Consider the following 18,642-nt stretch of genomic DNA (forward strand, 5'->3'; position numbering starts at 1 on the left):
TCGATATAAATATAGATATTGATATATATGACATCTCATATTTATTTATTTACTCAATTTATTAGCCATCCATCTCCCTTTATCCAAGCGACTCTAGGCGGTATACAATATATATATATAAGATATCGATAAATCTGGAGGATGCCAGCTTAGGGAAGATGTCATATATATATATATATAAATATATATATGTGTGCGTGTGTGTGTGTATGTGTATATGTGTGTGTGTGTGTGTGTATATATATATGTGTGTGTGTGTGTGTGTATATATGATATATATATATATGACATATATATACACATACATACACACACACAGACACATACATACACACACAGACACACACACAGACACATACATACATATACACACACACACAGACATACACACACACACAAGACTTTTACTCTTTAACCTGTCATTTTCACTCAAGCCTCTCCTCTCTGAGAGTTCTTTGACCTCAGCACAAGATCCCATCCTTCATTATGCAAAAATCTGTATTTCTCCATATTTTCAGTTTCCAGTTCTTGTTTCTTTGGGTTTAAAATTGTATTTCTTGCCTTTCTGGTGACTTTGTGGTACCAGAGATTATAGAGAGAATAAATTACTATATCAGTTAAATGAAAGCTCTTTATGTTTCCAGACACACTTTTGTTAAGCCTGAAAATTAATATTCTTTCCTGTCCCAGAGGAAGTCAAAAAGGCAGCAAAAGGTTTTAGTCACATAGAACTAGACACTTTTCATCATTCAGCAAATCAAAAAAAGTTTTCAAAATTTGTGCAGGGTGATATGCCATTATAGGTAATCACAAAGCCAATGCTGTATTGGTGCCCTTCTTGTAAGCATCTGTTTGACCAGGCAGAAAACAGGGTATTGGAATAGTTTCTTACGCTGCTTTATTAACTCAGCTTTTTATTGATTACATCTGAATGGCTTGTTCAATAAGATCAAAGTAATGACTGAAACCCATTTTAACATTATTTTAAGAGCTGAGTTGTAATTGGGATCTATTGAACTGTTCATTGGATGAATGTGTTGATTGCCAATCCATTGGAAAAGTCAACTTCCTGTTGATTTCAATAGGAAAAAAAAGTTTGTAAAGGTCAGCCAAACAAGAAACTGAAGAATCTAGACAAAAATTGTACCCTGCCATTTTGAGAAAATGCTCACACCACACTGTACAGTTTTGTTCAGTTTTCTTTCTTTTGTGGTGCCATATGTTCAGATTACTAATAGAAAATAAGTAAAAAATGGGGGGGGGACCTTTCTAAGGAGATTTTAATCATAATGCATCTATTTATGTATTTCTTTTGTTTTAGAAATTGATGCTCCATTTTTTACCTGAATTATTTTCAGGGCATTTTGTAATAGATACAAAATAAAGCACACTGCACATATAAGTGAGCAGTTTTTAGTTCTTCTCTTTGGCTCAGATGACCAGTGAAAATGGGAGGGAAAGGTTCTTTCTGATAGGAAGGAAAGGTAGAGAACAAGCCTGCTGTGTCTACTCTGGCTAATGGATGAACCTATAATGATCTTGGATTCTTGACTGGCATCCATCAAAATATACTTCCCTCTGTTCTGCTGTCCTAGGACAATTGACAATAGTGTCCTGCCTAGCAGGGAAATGAGAAGAAATCTCATGGTAGCCAACTCCATTCTAGTTGATGGTTAGGGTAAATCTGGTTTTCCCTTTGCCCTTAATTCTCGGATGGATGGATGGATGGATGGATGGATGGATGGATGGACAGAGCCAATGTGTGCTTCCTTTCATTTGTCCAGTCCCAAACAAATTAATTATAGATTACTTAATAAGCAAAGTATTTAGAAATGAATGGCCACTGAACTCTAAAAAAACTCTTGTCATTTATTTTTGTGTGTATGCTTCTGTATATGTGTGCATGTACACTTGTAAAGACAAAAACATACACTCTTACTCACAATTTCTATCCTAAAATTATTTCTTTTTATTATCAGACATGGATATTCTATAAGTTCATGAATATTCAGTTCAGTTCTTTAGCACTTCTGGGAACGATTACTTAGTTTGTAGTCTAGATCTGGGGGGGGTTGTATCAGATATAACAACCCAGCCTTGGATCATTTTAGTTTAAGTCTTCATTATAAAGTTTTTTTCAGCCAAAATAGAGGAATTCAAATCTCTGTGAAGATTTGAAATAGAAAAGAGCTGAGGATTTCTATGAACGTCTGACTGAAATATGTGCCTCTCGGATGGGTTTAATTTTGGCTAGATGACATTTTATATATTTTAATAGACAATTTGAGAATAATTCTTTTGGAATCAATATATATTATATGTAAGAAATGCAAATATACCTATAGGTGGAGATGGGGAATAGTTTCCAATACTTAGTTCATTCAAATATTCTTTTAGGTGTTTGTTTTCCAAGCCTTAAAAATGTATTATTCAAATAATATGGACTGAAACATTAAGTAAAACATTTGTATTTCCATTTTCCCCCATTTTGCTAAAAGCTGCAACAAAATAAGGAAACCAACTGTTATTTTTCCCCAGGCTAAAGATGTTGTAGTGACTAGCCAAAAAACATCCACTTCTGAGAAAACATTTGATCCCAGGAAACTGCAACAAAATATAAGAAGGTAATTGTTGTGATTTTTCCCCCCTTTAGCACCTCAATTTTATACAGGCTGAAAATAGATTAATTATTGGCAAATATGCTCAATATAATGCAGTTGTGAGGAGGAGCAATAATTGTGATGTTGGTTGTTGTGAAGCCAAGCCTTACCTGAAGAGTGCTGACTAATAGTTCGTCCATTGGGAATGTTGTAAAATCCTCTGCTTCAGTGGCTGAGTTAAGAAAGTTCTTAACAACTGTAGGAAAACTGTTTTCCTTTCCTACAGTTGTAAAAGCTTTCTTAACTCAGCCACTGAAGCAGAGAATTTTATACACATTGTAAAACTGTTTCTTCACCTTGTTGTTGATTACAAGTCCCAATTCCCTCTCTTCTAGCCAATGCTGAAGCTTTCTGGAAAGGGCTGTCTGCAACATGCTAGGTCAGGGTTGGCAACACAGTACCCATGGGGGGAGTCAAGGCTTTCAGCACTGTAAAAACTCCACATGAAACAAACAAAAAAATCATTACGGTTGAAACAGGCTAACGAATGCCACACATCTTCTGCATCTTTTCCAAGTGATAGCCACTCTTTGATTCCATGCAGTGCCCTGGATGCCAAATATAACAACACATATTTTTTAAGTTATACAAAGTAGGTAGAATCTCACAAAATCTCATGTGAGCGATTCTTCTAGTTTTAGCCATCTTGTGTGATTTGGGCCATTTTTAATGCTTGACCATTTATAGGAATCAGTGGGAGTTACCCAGGGGCATCACATGTGGGAGCTGCTTGGCTGATCCCTGCGAGCTAAACTAACTTGCTGTAAGGTGGACTAATGGTTGCTGTGTTATTTCAGATGTATTTTAATATTCTTGTATCCAGTCCCCTTGGTGCTCTCTTTCCTCCCAGTTCTTTTTGCAAAATTGTGAAAAGGAAAAGTAGTCTAAAAATATTAAAGGTTCTGTATAGGAACATGCTTTTTGCATGTATAGATGAATTCTGCTTGTGCTAATTGTAACCCTTTAAAGTTCTTTTGACAACTCTAATTTAATGGAAACAATTTTGCTTGATGTAAGAATGAATCAGAGTGGTTATAATGTACTTTGAAGTGTTAAGAATGCTGAATAAATTAGAACCAAAGAGCACAGTCTTAGTAGAAGGCTTCATTTAAATATCCCACTGTAGTTTTGATGGAAGATTGTCACTTGTGTGGAATTTTACAGCATCCCATAATCTGCAGAGGACAGTTCCATAGGGGCCTATTAAACAAATGCTCTGGACATGGTGTTGGCATGGTCTAATATTAGGGATGATATTCAGGGTCCCAGCTGGCATCATAGATAACTCCTAGGTGTGATTGTTTGCACCTTCAACTAGTGGGGAGTTGCCACTAGCCAGAATATTGGATATGCTGGACCAAAAACCTTTCTGTATTCCTAATTTTGAATATTGGTTCCCTATTGGTTTGTTGTTACATATGCAACAAATTGCTCTCGTCTTCATATTAACAGTGTAGCATTATTATCTGCTGGGCTCCAGAATAACAAACAAACAAATAAGGAGTTGAGAGCACTAAAGGGAAGAGTGATTAATAAGCTAATTCAGAGTTACAATACAGTTTTTGCAAATGTGTCAGGGAGACAGCAGTTAATTACTTTCCTGGAATGATAATTTGTAGAACATTTTCCGTAATATTAAATTCACTTTATTAAACAGCTTAATAGCATACCAGACCTAGCTACAGAGATAAAAAAAAAAAAATGAGCTTCTCCTTGACTCACTAAAAACCAAGCTAGATGTTACTTTAATTGCATGAATTCGGCAATCACTCACATTTTTATTATGTAACACTGGGCAGCTTCCCTAGGAAAACTGAGCAACCTCTAAATTGGAGCGGAGATGGGGGCAAAGAAGAGTTGGAAAGCATTAAAGAGAAGATATTGGGGGGAAAACAGTTCAAGTGGTGGGAAGATATTTCAACATTCTTTATAATTACTATTCCTTCACGGTCTCAGAGTTAAATGAAGAACATACTTCTAACAATTCTCACTATTTGGGGGGAAGAGAAAAAGAGGGAAGCTAGCACATTTATAGTACATTTCCAACAGGTAACAAATGAACTCTCTTAACCCTCAAATGTGCTGCTTGGTGACACTGTTAGTCATAAAGAGATTTTCAGCAAACTTCCCATGGGGCAGAAGATGGTGGAGTTGGGGGTGGCCACAATACGGATCTGCAGAAAGTTCCTTGTATTTCTCATGGAGGGGCGGAACCCACATACGGGGGGGGGGGGGAATCCCTGCAGGAATGTTGCAAAATAAGCAGAACCAATTATCAAAGGAATCTATTTCAAAGATGTTAAGTGTGCATGGGAACAAGAGGAAAAATTAAGAGTTTCAATCTTATTTTCTTGAAGCAGAATAAGAATCAGTTTACTTGTAAATCTGGGATCTAAATGTTTGTTTCTTGAAACTCTCTCAGTGTTGCCCACCCCCACCCTCTCCTATTTGGCACAAAGAAGAAAAACATTTTCTGAAGTTCCAAGGGCTTGAGAAATGTGTGTGTGTGTGTGTGTGTGTGTGTGTTTGTACGTGTACATGTACCTCTCACATTTTAGAATTGCTGATGTGAGAAGACTTAACAGTTCTAGTAGATTGCTCAGAACTGGCAGTGAGGCAGAAAATTCAAGCTTGAATGAAAAGTGGAAAGGGGATCCAGGTTTTGTGTGCAGTTTTGCAGCAGGCTCTGTAGCAAGGTTTTGTAATCATCATCTTTCAGCCAGACAGCTGTGTCTTGTGGACATTTTGCAGTCTCACAGCATCTCGTCCATTGCAGGAAACTACCCCACATGACAGAGGGCCGGGAGATTCTGGGACCAATAGGAGAGAATAGAGGTAGCTCAAGGTTGAATTATTGGGTTCGTGGTGTTCTCTGAGCTTGTTTTTTTTCTTGCAGACATTTCTTTACCAGGCTAGGTAACATCATCAGGGAGAGGGAGAATGGGGTTTGCTGGCTATTTATTAATAGTAGCTTGCCCTGCCTGTCTTGGTTGGGGTGCAGTTTTTCCTTGGTGGTTCCTGGATTACGGTATTGTTTCTTCCCTGATTGTTTATTTGGTGCTGTTTCCTACTTATCTGGGGGAGTGTGTGTGTGTGTGTATGTGTTCTAGGCTGTTTGTTTCCTTCCTAGGCTTTTGATTGCATCATTTGAACGGTACGTAAATAAGGTTTATCTCTATGTGTGCAGTGATGACTGATTTGTCTGAATGCCAAGCTTCCAGGAATTCCCTAGCACTTTTGGATTCTGGGAATTGTAGTCCCAATACATCTAGAGGTTATCAGGTTGAAGGCCGGCCTAGAGTATCTGGTTATAGAGTCAGCCAGGGACCTAGTGGTCCCCTTTCCCCAGAATGCAGGAAAGATCCAGCCCAACTCAAGGTGTTTTGGAGGGGCAGAGAAGAAAAGAGACTCAGGTCCCTGTTGTAGGCTTTCCGGCACTTTGCAGTCAAAAGTTGCAGAACAATATGAAGCAAAAACAGAGCATGTGTCTAGCATCAATAAAACCAAGAAAAACTAGTGATCTAAAACTGGAAACGAAGCAACCATAAACATCTTTTCTGAAAAGTCCAGGGGAATCCAGTCATTTTAACCAAATGGTGAGAACTGGAAAGCAAGTAAATGACCTTTCAGGAAGAAGGTCCAACCTAAAGAAGGCCTTGTTGCTGCTGAGGATCTGCTTAACTCCTGGAGATGATCCCTCTGCATCAGGGGCTCATATGGTAATTGCCAGGTTTTCCTCGCCTTGCTTTGAAGACGTGTGGCCTAAAGCACCTATCATACTTTCCTCGGTCTGATTTACCTATTCCAGCACTGCAAATGGAGTAGCATAATGAACCCCAAATGTACATACAGTACTGATATCAGTCCTGGATTCGGTTTTCTGAAGATGATTAGGTTATGTGAATGGTCTTCATGTAATCCAATGATAGCTTTGGGTTCAAGGACATAGGTGTTCTAGGTTCATTTTTTTTTTTCTGTTTGCATCTCTTTCTTGCCTCACAATTTTTGATCTGCAGCAGTAATACTATTTGTTCCATTCTTAGTCCTTTGCAGACTTAATCAGTATTTTTCATTTGCCCAGAGCTGGAAGCTTAGCCAGCACTCTTATGTCATCTGCTGAAGAGCATAATCATCATGTTCTGGCCACAATGAACCATAACAGAACCTAATATAAGCAGTAAGACAGGTCACCTTCTGAGCAAGCAAAAAGTTGGATATGAACATTATGCAAGAGGGTGCCTTTTGAGGAGGAATCTATGAGAGAATGAGGGGTGGCTGGGAAAGGAATGGAAGAAAGAGCTGATATAAACAATCAAGAGATGATGGGCAAGTCAGCTGACAGCTTATCTCATAAATGGCAACTTAGCCCAGGTGGAAAGAAATCAATCATTCAAAGAGATTCCACCTTAAATAACTCATTATAAATGAACCAGAATCAAATCTACTGTCAGCCATGGAAACTCATGGGATGACTTTGGGCCAGTGACTTTCTCTCAGCCCAGTCCACACTCTAGAGGTGGTGGTAATGACCTATAAAGCCTTACATGGCATGGGACTGGGTTATTTGAGGGACCACCTCTCCTCAGTTACATCTGCCCGTCCCATCAGGTCTGGTAGGAGGGGCATGTTGCAGGTCCTGTCAGCCAGGAAGTGTTGTCTGGAGGGACCCAGGAAGACAGCCTTTTCTGCCATGGCACCTGCCCTGTGGAATATCATTCACTGGGATATCAAATTGACCCCAAACGTACTGGCTTTTCGCAAGGCCCTAAAACCATGGTTTTACCTTCCTGCATGGGGACCCTGGAATGTGATGGAGCTGGTGCAATGGCTTTACTGATGTTTTGATGAATGGGATTGCCTCAGCTGTAAGTTTTATATATTTTATGATTTTTTAATTTGCTTTTGTATTTTTTTTCCTTAATTGTGTTGTTCTTTTTTGTTGTTTTTATGTTTGTTTTAATTGTTTGTAAGCCACCCAGAGTCATATGTATGAATTGGGCAGCTATATAAATTTGAATAACAAGTAAATAGAATTACTGTGGGGATAAAATGAAGAGAGATTCCCATGTTAGTTGCTCCTGGAGGAAAGGCAGGATATGGAGCTAGTAAATTTGTTACGCAAGTTTAGTGAACCAGTTAAATGTGATAGGTAGATGGTAAGACCCTTGTTTTTTTAAAAAACGTCATCTGAATTGGACAGGATGCAATGTAGCATCTGCAAAATGTCATAGAAAGGAACTTATATGTTTTCCTTTCAGTGGGATGAGCAAAGATCTGTAACAATCTGAAGCAGTTCTCATACTCCTCATTGATCAGATTTAAACCATAGTTTCTTCATTGCACAGTGATAGTCCTTTCCTTTAAAAGCAGTTTGTGGTGATTTCAAAGGCTGAGACACCCATTTACCTTCTTGAACCTTCTCCCCAAACTTCAAAAAATGCCAAGAAAGAGCTAAAGACTTTGGCACTGCCTCCTTTAAGACTGCAAAAGGGAGGCTAATGGGCTGCATGGCATCCCTGTGGGTTGCAATTTTTGTGTTCCTCTTTGAAAAATTGTGAAAGGGTTGATGACCTTTTGAGGTCAGGACTGCAATTAATATTTCCTAAAGTTCAGGAAGAATCCTTAAGAGCTGACTTCTTTAATTGATTACTGGTATTTCTATGCCATTGAGTCCAAAACATCTCCAAGCAGCATGTTAACCATTTCCAGTGGGTTCCATCTTTTGATGAACCAGAACAGTACTTCATGGGAAGACCAGCTACCATTCCATTGCTGACAGTGCCCTCTACATGGTATGTTTTAAGTAAATCATCTCTTTTTCTCCTTAGAGAAACTTGTGGCCAGGATTATTCTGAAATATTAAATGGCATTTTAAGTGGCAACAGTAAGATGGTTGAGTAAGAGTCTTTGAAGCCCACCCAAAAAGACTTAATAATCTAATTCAGAGTCATAACACTCTTTTTGCAAAGAGTTGAGAAGACAGCAGTTAATTACCTTTCAGGAATGGCCATTTGTAGAGCATTTTTCTGTAATTGCCAAACCACATTATTAAAGAGTTTAATAGCATGCAAGATCTAGCCATGGAGCTTTAAAAATGGATGCCCCTCAAACCTTTTGAGCCTATATCTTCTCCCTAAAGGCCAAACCAGTTGTTATGTTAATTGCATGAATTCAGCTAGCGTTATGTTAATAGCAGCTCTGGGAAAGCCTGAGCATCCTCCTGACTAGGTGGGTGGAGATAAAAATAAAAAGGTATGCTTTTCTTCTCCTCCTGGCCATCTCTCCCTTCCTCCCACCCAAAAAAAGAAATTGTCTCTGAAGGTGCTCCTTGCATTTAAATGCACTGATATTTGGAGGGTTTTTTTAAAGTAAGTAACACGTTCGCAAAGACACTTTTTGTTGGAAGAGAGAGGCAAAGAAAGGTGCTTTCCCTGCTATGCTCTCATTCTGATGGCTGATCAGGCTTCCCCTCTTCTTTGGGGTGTTTTCTTGCAACAGAAATAATGTCTATGAATTGTGTGAGTTCAACTAAACACGCGTCTTGTCTTTGTCCCTAACTCCCATGGTGGTACTGTGCCAGTTGCAACGAGAATTGTACACCACTGATATAAATCCCATAGATATTACTGATTTTCATGCCCTCCTCTAATCAGGCAATTAGAAAACCTTTTGGCAGATGGTCACCATGCAGTTAAGAATTTGACCTTGGCAGGTCTCTGTGATGGGAAACTGCCAGCTTTCCAATTCTGGGCCAACGGAAAGGTGTTTAGCCCAAGTTCAAGTGCAGTAGCTGACCCGGAACAGTCTCTTTGCTGTTTGCTTAAGAGAGAGAGCAAGAAATAAGCCAAGAAGAGCAAAGCACATTGATCCTTCCCTAATTCCTTTTCAATTTCCCCCCCCCCAGTTTTAGATTATAGCAATGTAAGGAAAAAAAACCCCTAGATTGTGTTCCTCTTGGTGCTTTCCATGTGGTCACTTCTACTAAACAATGTCCTTTGGTATAGAACAGGAATGGGCTACCTGAAGTCCTAGGACTGCGCATGGCCTCCCAAACCCCAGCATTTGGGGCTCAGTTTCCAATCATTTTGAGGCAGGAGGTATGCCAAAGCTGCACTGTAAGACCTAAGCTAGGCCGTCCATTGTTGGTGCAAAGATTGTGGCCCTTCCTGCATAGATGTTAATGGCAGTCCCAGCGTCCAAAATACTGTCCTCTCCTGGAATTGTAGGTGGTATCTGGTAGGAGCTGATGCATCATCCTCCATAGAATTGCTCTTTGTCTAGTTGTCTAGTGATCTGCCCAATATTAGGCCCACTAACTACTGACATTGCTGGACAGCTCCTTCACCTCCCTTAGAGTGCTGCTGTAATAAGACAATGCTGAACTATGAGATTTAATTCATGTGTTTTATCCAATTTAACTAAATAGTCCCATTCTTATCAGTTGCACAGCAGGTTGATCATGCAGGAATGGTGCTGTATCGGTGTACACTATGACATGCTTTTGCATATCATAGTTTCATATACTATACAGAAAGCCCCCAATATATGTTATGTCCGTTGATTTACTGATCCTGGAATAGTGCTTGTTACCTAGTGAAATAATGACTTAATTTTGGGTTGAAAGAAGAACTCTATTGAGACGACGATTTCATAATGATTGTGTGGGTTGATGGGTCAGCACTCAACAAAAAATCATCCAAGTAAACAGAAATGTGCAAAAGCTGCTGGGAACACAATTCCATTTAAATAGCAACCAATGTATATGCTTGTTAAGATAAGCTATGTTTTGGGCATTTCATATTGGAAATGGTAGATAGTTCCAATAAATGTGCAGTAAATAGAGTGTTAAAAGCACGTGTTCCTTCAAGATGCTGTTCAGTGAATAAAAACGTATAAAAGACCAAGTTAGCGTTGGGCCAAACCTTTGAACGATGGAAAAAGTAGTTGTGTTTTAAAGAGAACACGTGTGGCTGCTTAGCCCAGTATCTTCCCACTATTTGCTTGTTCAAAATGGCTCTCTGTAGGGTTTTTCCCCTTCCCACTTTCTCATAGAGGCCACAGTCCATACCTTTCTGCTTGCAAGGGAAAAAACACTTTTGGGGAGGGGGTAAAGTTTTGGGTGGACAAAGTAAGGAAAGGAAAAAGGTTGAAAAACTCCTTGTTCCTTTCCCTTCCCTCCACCTTTTCCTTCTGTGTCCCATTCCTTTTCCTAATGTTTCATACCTTACGGAGCATAGAGGCTCTCTTGGTAGCACTGGCTAAACATCAGTGTGGCAGGGACCAGCATCCACTGCTAGCCTGGATAATGGAAAGACAGCACACACCCAGGCCACTGTGACACAAATCCTGTCCTCATGTACTTGGTGTCAAATTACATACGTTGCAGGGGCTTTATCATGAGGCACATTTTGTAACTCCCCACCCCACCAGATGCCTATGATGACAGTGTCAGAAGTAAATACATTGTAATGTGGTTTCAGTAGGATTTGTTCGGCTTTCATTTGTTTGTTGTTTGCCAGCAAACTCTCATACTATCAAGGCTAAAAATCTTGGACCAAGGTATGGCTTTGTGAATGCAAGATGGGAATATAAATTTAACAAGCATAATGTAATATTACATACATAATCTGCCATGGTAATGTTTTAGCAAGTCAAGAAGTGAAAGTGGGTACCTTTACTGTACCGTAAAGTTATAATTCTCCATCTTCCAGTCTCTGCTTACTCAGCTCCCCCAGTTTCGTCAAACATAGCTTACATGCTGTTGAAAACCCATTTTAAGCAGCATTAGTAGACTCAGAAATTAGACATCTCTTTCCACTGTCTTGGTAGGAGATACAATATTAGCTTGTAAGATCCAAGCTAGCTAATTACATCTGAAGACACTTTCCAAAATTATTGGGGTGAATATTTGTAGAATTCTCTCCTAGTTAAAGGGTACATCCTGTTTTAACTCTCTTGCTATATTTATTTACCTGGACTAAGGATGAGCTTCCAGTTAGACTTGTGAAGGATGTCTAACTAAATAAAAGCCAACCAATCTTATCAGTGTTAGTTTCTTAAGAAGGTGAAAAGAAAACCAGGAACTGTTAAACAGTAGCAAGTTTTGCCCCTTAGGAGAGAAGGCAGGGTAGAGCCTTTAGTGAAATATTCAGCTGCATACAGATCTTCTAGACTTGCAATGAGCAAAATGATAATCAGAGATTAATATTATCAAGTAGTTCACAAGAAGCCACTTAATCATCAGAATATATTTCTAAAACCCTAAGGATGTTTGAACAGCAGAACATCTTGACTAGAGAACATCTAAACTTGTGCTTGGAGTTCTGAAGGAGCTCTTGATAGCCAAACTCTTTCATATCCTGCCCATAGCAATAAATATTGGAAGGCTTTTTTCGACTGAAATCTGTTCTGTTCTACTTTGCAGATTAGCTTTCCTCTGTTTCACCTGTTTGTTTGCTTATTCTTGCAGACATGAAGATCTGGAGAAGTTGGAAGTGGATCCTACCAAGTATTCCTTCCCTGATGTGACAAATATTGTCCATAAAAAGGATTGGATTGGACAAGGACCTTTAAGGCTTCAACAGCCCAAAGTCGTGGACACCAAGAACGTGGCTGTGAGCTTTGAAGATAACCCAGAAGTTCCACCTTTAATTTAAAGAACTAATCCAGAGATAGCTCCTTTTGAGTTTAGAACACCATTAAGGTACATGCTTTTTATCTAATTATCTTGTGTGTATACACACACATACACACACACACACACATATTTACATACATACATATACCTATTTACTATTCTCGTCTCTGGTGGAAATTGAAATGCTTGCCAAAATTCGTGTCCAGCTCTGTTAAACAGTATGTCAGGCCAGGATTATATGCATCTTGTTTCACACGGTTCTTTCTTCAACCCCAATACAAGTATGAATTGTTGTTGGGGCAGAAGCATTCTTAGTGATAATTACTGGCTTCCAGTTGGTGAGCAGTCTGTGATTGACGCCTGGCCCTTTTTACATGCATGCAGTGCACACAATGTCCATTAAAATGGAACGGGGCTTTGATTGACCGGTGGCACCCACCATTTTGAAGGCAGCAATCATTTCTGGGGATCCTTGTTTGGGGATATGAGGCATAAAGAATTTTTTTTTTTTGGTGCCTGATGTTTAGGAAGCTCAGGGTGAATTTAAGAATTATATCATTACCCTGTGTAGTCAGAGGGCATCATGGTAAATAGTAATATTGAGCATTCCTCAAGATGTCCCGAACTACTGTGATTCCAACAAAATGTTGGAGAAACTTATAGACATATAGCCAAAAGAAGAAAATGTAAATGAATATGGCAAGTGAATGCCATGCTCAACTTTTCTTCCTAGCTGGTTTAAATCCTTTGGCTTGTTTCCTCACCTCCCCCACGATTTTTGCTTATCTCAGTTTTAAACAATTTCTATATATGCACCTTTCTTTCTTTTTAATTTTAGGCACTCTAGTACGGATGAAGGAAGGGCCATGCTCCTTTCTACCAGGGGCACTTGTTAGCTTGTCCACCAACCACAGTTGCAGTCTCTCCCCTCTTTTCACTCCCACCACCCTATCCAAGTTAACTCTTAGTAGCTCAGTAAGGTAAGCCTTTGAAAGCAGTAGTGGCAGCATTTTGTTCTTCAAATATAGCCTTTACTGATTTATCTTTCTTGCTTCAAATTATTGGGTCTCATTTTCACTAAAATTGTATGCCTGGAGTCATCCCACTTTAAAACTACAGGTTAGGGTTCATGTTGTCAAATGTTCTTCCCAGTTATAGAGAAGGGTTGTAACCTGGTATACATAGGTATCCATGTAGAAGGAAGTGTTGGCATAGAACTCCATACAACTATACAGGACCTGCACCTTGAAGTTTGAAATGGTTTGGTTGAAACACAGGTGTTACCACCTCAATGAAAAGCAGGAAACCCAAACACAAAGCGTTCGTGTAAAGTATTCATTCTAGATCCCAAGCCGGTGATTGCAGCACAGCTGTTCCATAGGAAATTATCTTCCTGTATTAGATGCCTATGAAAATCTATGTATCCAGTATAGTAGAGACTGGAATTTATGCTGCAATAAAGATAATTTTGAGATATCGCAGCACTGCTGTTCCTTTGGCATTTGAGTGTTCTTGGGGATTTGGGAGAGGATTTCCAGGATATAAGACCTGTCCTTTTAGCATTTTCACCCAAGGGCGATTGCACCACTTCTGAATGGTCTTCATGCTCCTCATGTCATCAGTGTTCAGCAGCTGAGCCAGTTAATTTTTCAGCTCAGCTGCAGTTCAACCCAAAATAGTGAATCCAGTTTCCAGTTGAGGAGCTGGAGCTCTGTGGAACTTAGATGATGGGCCATTTCCCCTGGTTGGAAATGCTGCTTTGTCCTTCTTCCTGGCTGCTGGTTCCATCTCTGCACCCTTACCCCCACCGAGTTAAGCCATCATAGTATTGTACTGTTATTTTGTTGCTGTTGTAATACACTGAGCAGAGGAATGGGGCCTTGCTGATGTGACATCTGGGTAGCTTTGCAGCCCCCTTTAGTTTTCACCATTTAGATGCTTTAAATACCACACAGAACAGCCAGGGATGGGGTGAGGCATTGTTTGAATGCTGGTATTTTTGTTTGTTTTCTTTTGTTTTGAACCCTGCTTCTGGAATTCTCTTCATCCCCTTAACAATAGCTTTGCTGTAGGTCCTAGGACCAAGAGGGAGGCAATGGAGCAATCACCAAAATTCTAAGCACTTGCCTTTCCCCTAGGGGATGGCATTGGGGATTTTTTTCCCCCTGCAGTCCTGGACTGAACTGAAGCATTTTTTAACTTAATCTTTCTTTGCCAACTTCTCCCTCCACACCCAATTTGGCCCTGTTCATTCCATTTTCAGAGACTTGTCCTAATGATGAATAGAATTCTGAAACTCTCTACGTAATTTCTTTTCAAGGGTTGGAAAGAATAAAAGGGATGCAAAGCAATAAATGATTCTCACAGTGTACAAATGATCCAGTGGTCCTGGGCCAGACTTAAAATGGGGTAGGTCCTGAGATCTATAAATTATCTTTGGAGGATGAAAGAATCTCTGGAAGCCATACATATGGGAGACAGATATATAGATAAATGCTTCTGAATCTGGCTGTGCTTCTCTACTAAAAAATTAGATAAGCCAGTTCAAAGATACTGTTAGGTGACTTGGTGGCCCAAGAAACATTGGCAAGAGGAAACTAGTAATTTAATCAATACAGAATTCACAATCAAAGACAGTTAACAGCCTCCCCAGGATCTGTGGTTTCAAGTTCCTGTTGGCTTTTAAGACTCTTATTGCTGCCCTTCTTGAAAGAAACTGAATACTTTAGCCAATTTTCCTGAGCCTCACAACACATCACACAAACTCTGTATGTGTGTATAGCAGGCTGAACTGCTCTACAACACTGCTTTTTCCACGTCCTCACAGGAAGTTGGAACCATACCACTAGAGCCAACTGCAGGTTTTGGATTCATCTGGGAAGACTCAGGTTAAAGTCCACCCTTGATCATGCAAGTTCACCAGGTGACTTTGAGCCAAGCAGTCTCTTTCTTTCTCTCTCTCTCAGCCCAACCTACCTCTCAGAGTTGTTGTGTGGAAAAAGCACTCTCTACGCTACCTTGAGAAAGATGGGGTATCACTCTAACAATGAAATACTCTTTAACTTAGCTGCCATCTTCCCCGTCTGGTGATGATTATGTGAAGAGATCTACAGAATTAGACCAAGCTGTCTAATTCTAGATACCAACAATGAACGATGGTGGCCTTCGGGGCCAATCTTACTAGAAGACTGAATGAGCCAATAGCCTAAGGTGGCATGCTGAGAAGGAGAGGTGGCAAGGGGTCTTTGCTACTCCTCCTAAATTGCCTAGTGCTTCCCTTCTTTGGATGCCAGCATTTGTATGCCGCATATCCCACCCTGAAGCTCTTAAATTTATCTGCTCCCTCTGGATTAAAAACAAGATACATTCTAGTAGACTTCTATATATGGAATAAAAGGGGGGGGGGATCTTGTTAGTCTAGATTGTTAAGCTTAGTTATCCCATCTATAGAAATGACTGCTATCATATGTCATGACCACCAGTTGAGACGATTTTAACAGGAGCGTAGATAGATTCATCAAGATTGGTTCAAAGAATGGCTATTGATTTTGAAGGATGTACAGTGCCTAAAGATTTAATGGTGTGTGTGTGGGGGTGTTAATTCTCATGTATAGGGATCAGTGAAAGTGGGCTAGTACCTTGTTGACTTTGTGAAGTTCCCAAATGCATCTGATTGGCTCCTGTTTGTCCCAGAATGCAGAACTACATGGACCCTTGGTCTGATCCTGCATGGCTCCTCCCTTTATCTCATAAATGTCTTTATCTCATGTCTTGGTGGGGTGAGATGAAACTTCAGAGAATCATTGTCCTGGTTGTAACAATTATGGTGCTAGAATAAAATGCCATGTTTTCATGTTCACTTTGCTACATGAAAATGTAAGATGTAAGATGCTACCTAAGATGTAAGACTTTAAATGGAACACCACTAGAGCTGGCCTTGTCACTGCTCTTAAAATGCAGACCTCATATTAACATACATTACACCAGCTTTGAAATTCTGCACTTTTATAGAGAAGTGACAAAAATGCATTCTAATAAAGTATCCTATAAATTTGCATCACCTCAAAATGGGGCATATCTTTCAGAGTGATGTGTCTTCTGTAGCAAGCATGAATAAAGGTCAATAAGGAATGATTTATTGTGGGGGGTTTTTTTATGGTGCCCTCCACAAGGAGCTGTTCAATGGTTCTGTATTCCCCCAACATTGGATTTATTACTGGCAGTCTGTGAGGTGACTCAGACCTTCTCAGTTTGCCCTTGAAGGGGTAATTCGGAAAGTTGGCAGGTCATTTTAAAAAAGTCCACTTAACTCAAGGAAACTTAAACGTGATTTTTATGTTAAAGGATATTGCAATCCCTGGATGTCTTCATTTTCTAAAAATAACCATGGAGTAAGAGTGGCAGGATTTGATTAATGAAACTAAGGACAAATTAGCTGACAAATTGGGGGGGGGGAGGAGGCATTGTTAAGTCTTATCTTGGGTTGTGTTTTTACCTAGAGAGAATCTTAGGCATTACATTAAAAACAGAAGAATAATTGCATAGAACCTAAGAACACAATAAGAAATCTGCAGACATCAATAATTAAAGACAGCCAAAATAAATGCAAACCAAGAAAAATAATAGTTCAAAAGAATACAAACCAAGAACTAAAATGTCTTCATAAAGAGCTAAAACCACTAAAGATGACATAGACAGACTAGCATTGTCTGTGCTGATGCACAATTCAAAAGTATCAAAGCATCCAGGTCTACTGCAGATGAACCCTTGGAACGGTGATTGGCCACGGGTTGGAGCAGGGAAATTCTACAAGTTAAATGTGTGTAGAGATTTGAAGTAACAAGCAAATTATTTCAATTTTATAACTAGTTCAGTCCTGGAGGTTCAATTCAAAATGTTGCACGTGAGTTTTATAGCTCTCAAATAGAGGGAGAGGTCACCTGTGTGTTCTTAGACACTATCAGCTCTATTATGTGGGCGTAGATTTAGCTGACTTACGCACTCTTGATCCCTCTAAAGCAGCTTGTAATTATTTTCACTTGTGTCAACCTCAAAAGAGTGAGAATACATAGAAAAGACCATGAACCAGTCAGGGGTCCCTCCAGCTGGCTGAGAAGGAAATGCAAAGAGCCGTGTTCCATCAGAGCCCTGGCCCTGGGCAGCCCCAAATCCAGAGTAACAAAAACCCCTTCACCCCAATTCCTTGGAAAAAGAAACTGTCAGAAAATAAATCTGGAAAATAGATTTCACTCCCATCTCCAAACTGGAAAGCTGCTGGAAAAAGGAAGGTTTCCAAGCCACCTTGCCCCCATTCATTTACTGCATTTAAAAACTCCCAAAAGGAATGACATTTCAATGGCAGTGGGGCCAATGGGAAAAAGTCTAGGAGCAGGGAGTGGGAGGAGTCCTGAGCGTTGGGAAATGAATTGCTCACAAGCCCAGCAGAGGGGCAGCACTGCAAAGAAAATGTCAGCTTTGCTCTGGTTTGAAGTAAATCACAGCAGAGGCAGAGAAAAAATTAATAATAATTCGGTTCTGAAAGCCACATGGTTTTGTGTGATTCCACAGATCGGTTTCGGAGCTTATGCAAAGCCCTTGAGCAGGCTTCTTCACCTCCCATACCCTCCTAGCCCATCTTCCATCTTTTTGGCTTCACTGCAGCAATTCTGGCTTGGGGAATGGGGAGAAAGATGAAAGTCAAGGCAGTCTTCCAAAATTAGATGTTCATGGCATTACTCATCTGTTTTTGACCACCTTTTGACAGGAACAAAGACATTTGGGCAAGTAAACCTATCAAAGCTTAAAACATGACCATGATAGATGCTTCCTATGAGTGATTCCCCATGTTGTCAGTCAAAAAGCAGCTCCACCCTTTCTTCCTTCTGGGCAATAAGGAAAAAAAGCAGAAGTGGTAGGAAAACGACAGAGCTATACATGGACAGTGCTATCCTCAGGATTCCCTCCGAGGAAACTATGGTACTTTCAAAAGAAAGCCCTTTGTGGAAGCATCTGAGAACCATTTCATAACTCTGAATAATGTTGAAATCAGTCTTGTACTAATTTTTTTTTCTAACAGTACTTTAAAAATAATACATTTTCTGCCAAATGCTGCTTCAGTGAAAGAGCATGGTATTGTTGCAAAATCATAAGGCTAATTTGAAGTAGAAATATATTCAAATCCCCACTGTTTTAGCCATGTGTGATTTTCCTAATTAAACACTTCCAAGCTACACTTCCAGTGCATTGTTTTTTTTTAATTAAGATATTAGCAAAAAAAAAAAGTGGTTAAGATTTTTATAACATTGTGATACAATAAGGCTAGTTTAATTTGAAAAAAGGGGGGGA

General features: G+C 39.7%; 1 protein-coding gene across 1 annotated transcript in view; it reads left to right on the plus strand.

Moving 5' to 3' along the window:
• The window catches only part of DNAAF11 (dynein axonemal assembly factor 11), a 42,611-nt gene extending 28,840 nt beyond the window's left edge, over window positions 1–13,771 (plus strand). The window contains exons 11-12 of the mRNA XM_025165346.2: window positions 2,539–2,624; window positions 12,130–13,771. Coding sequence (XP_025021114.1) covers window positions 2,539–2,624; window positions 12,130–12,316 — 273 coding nt within the window. The 3' untranslated portion in view covers window positions 12,317–13,771. The remainder of the gene's footprint in view (window positions 1–2,538; window positions 2,625–12,129) is intronic.
• Window positions 13,772–18,642: the final 4,871 nt, after the last annotated feature.

The sequence above is a fragment of the Python bivittatus genome, unplaced genomic scaffold (genome assembly GCF_059951505.1).
Source record: "Python bivittatus isolate LINGU-HERP-01145 unplaced genomic scaffold, Pbiv_v1 ctg000590_np1212, whole genome shotgun sequence".
Taxonomy (NCBI): Eukaryota; Metazoa; Chordata; class Lepidosauria; order Squamata; family Pythonidae; genus Python; species Python bivittatus.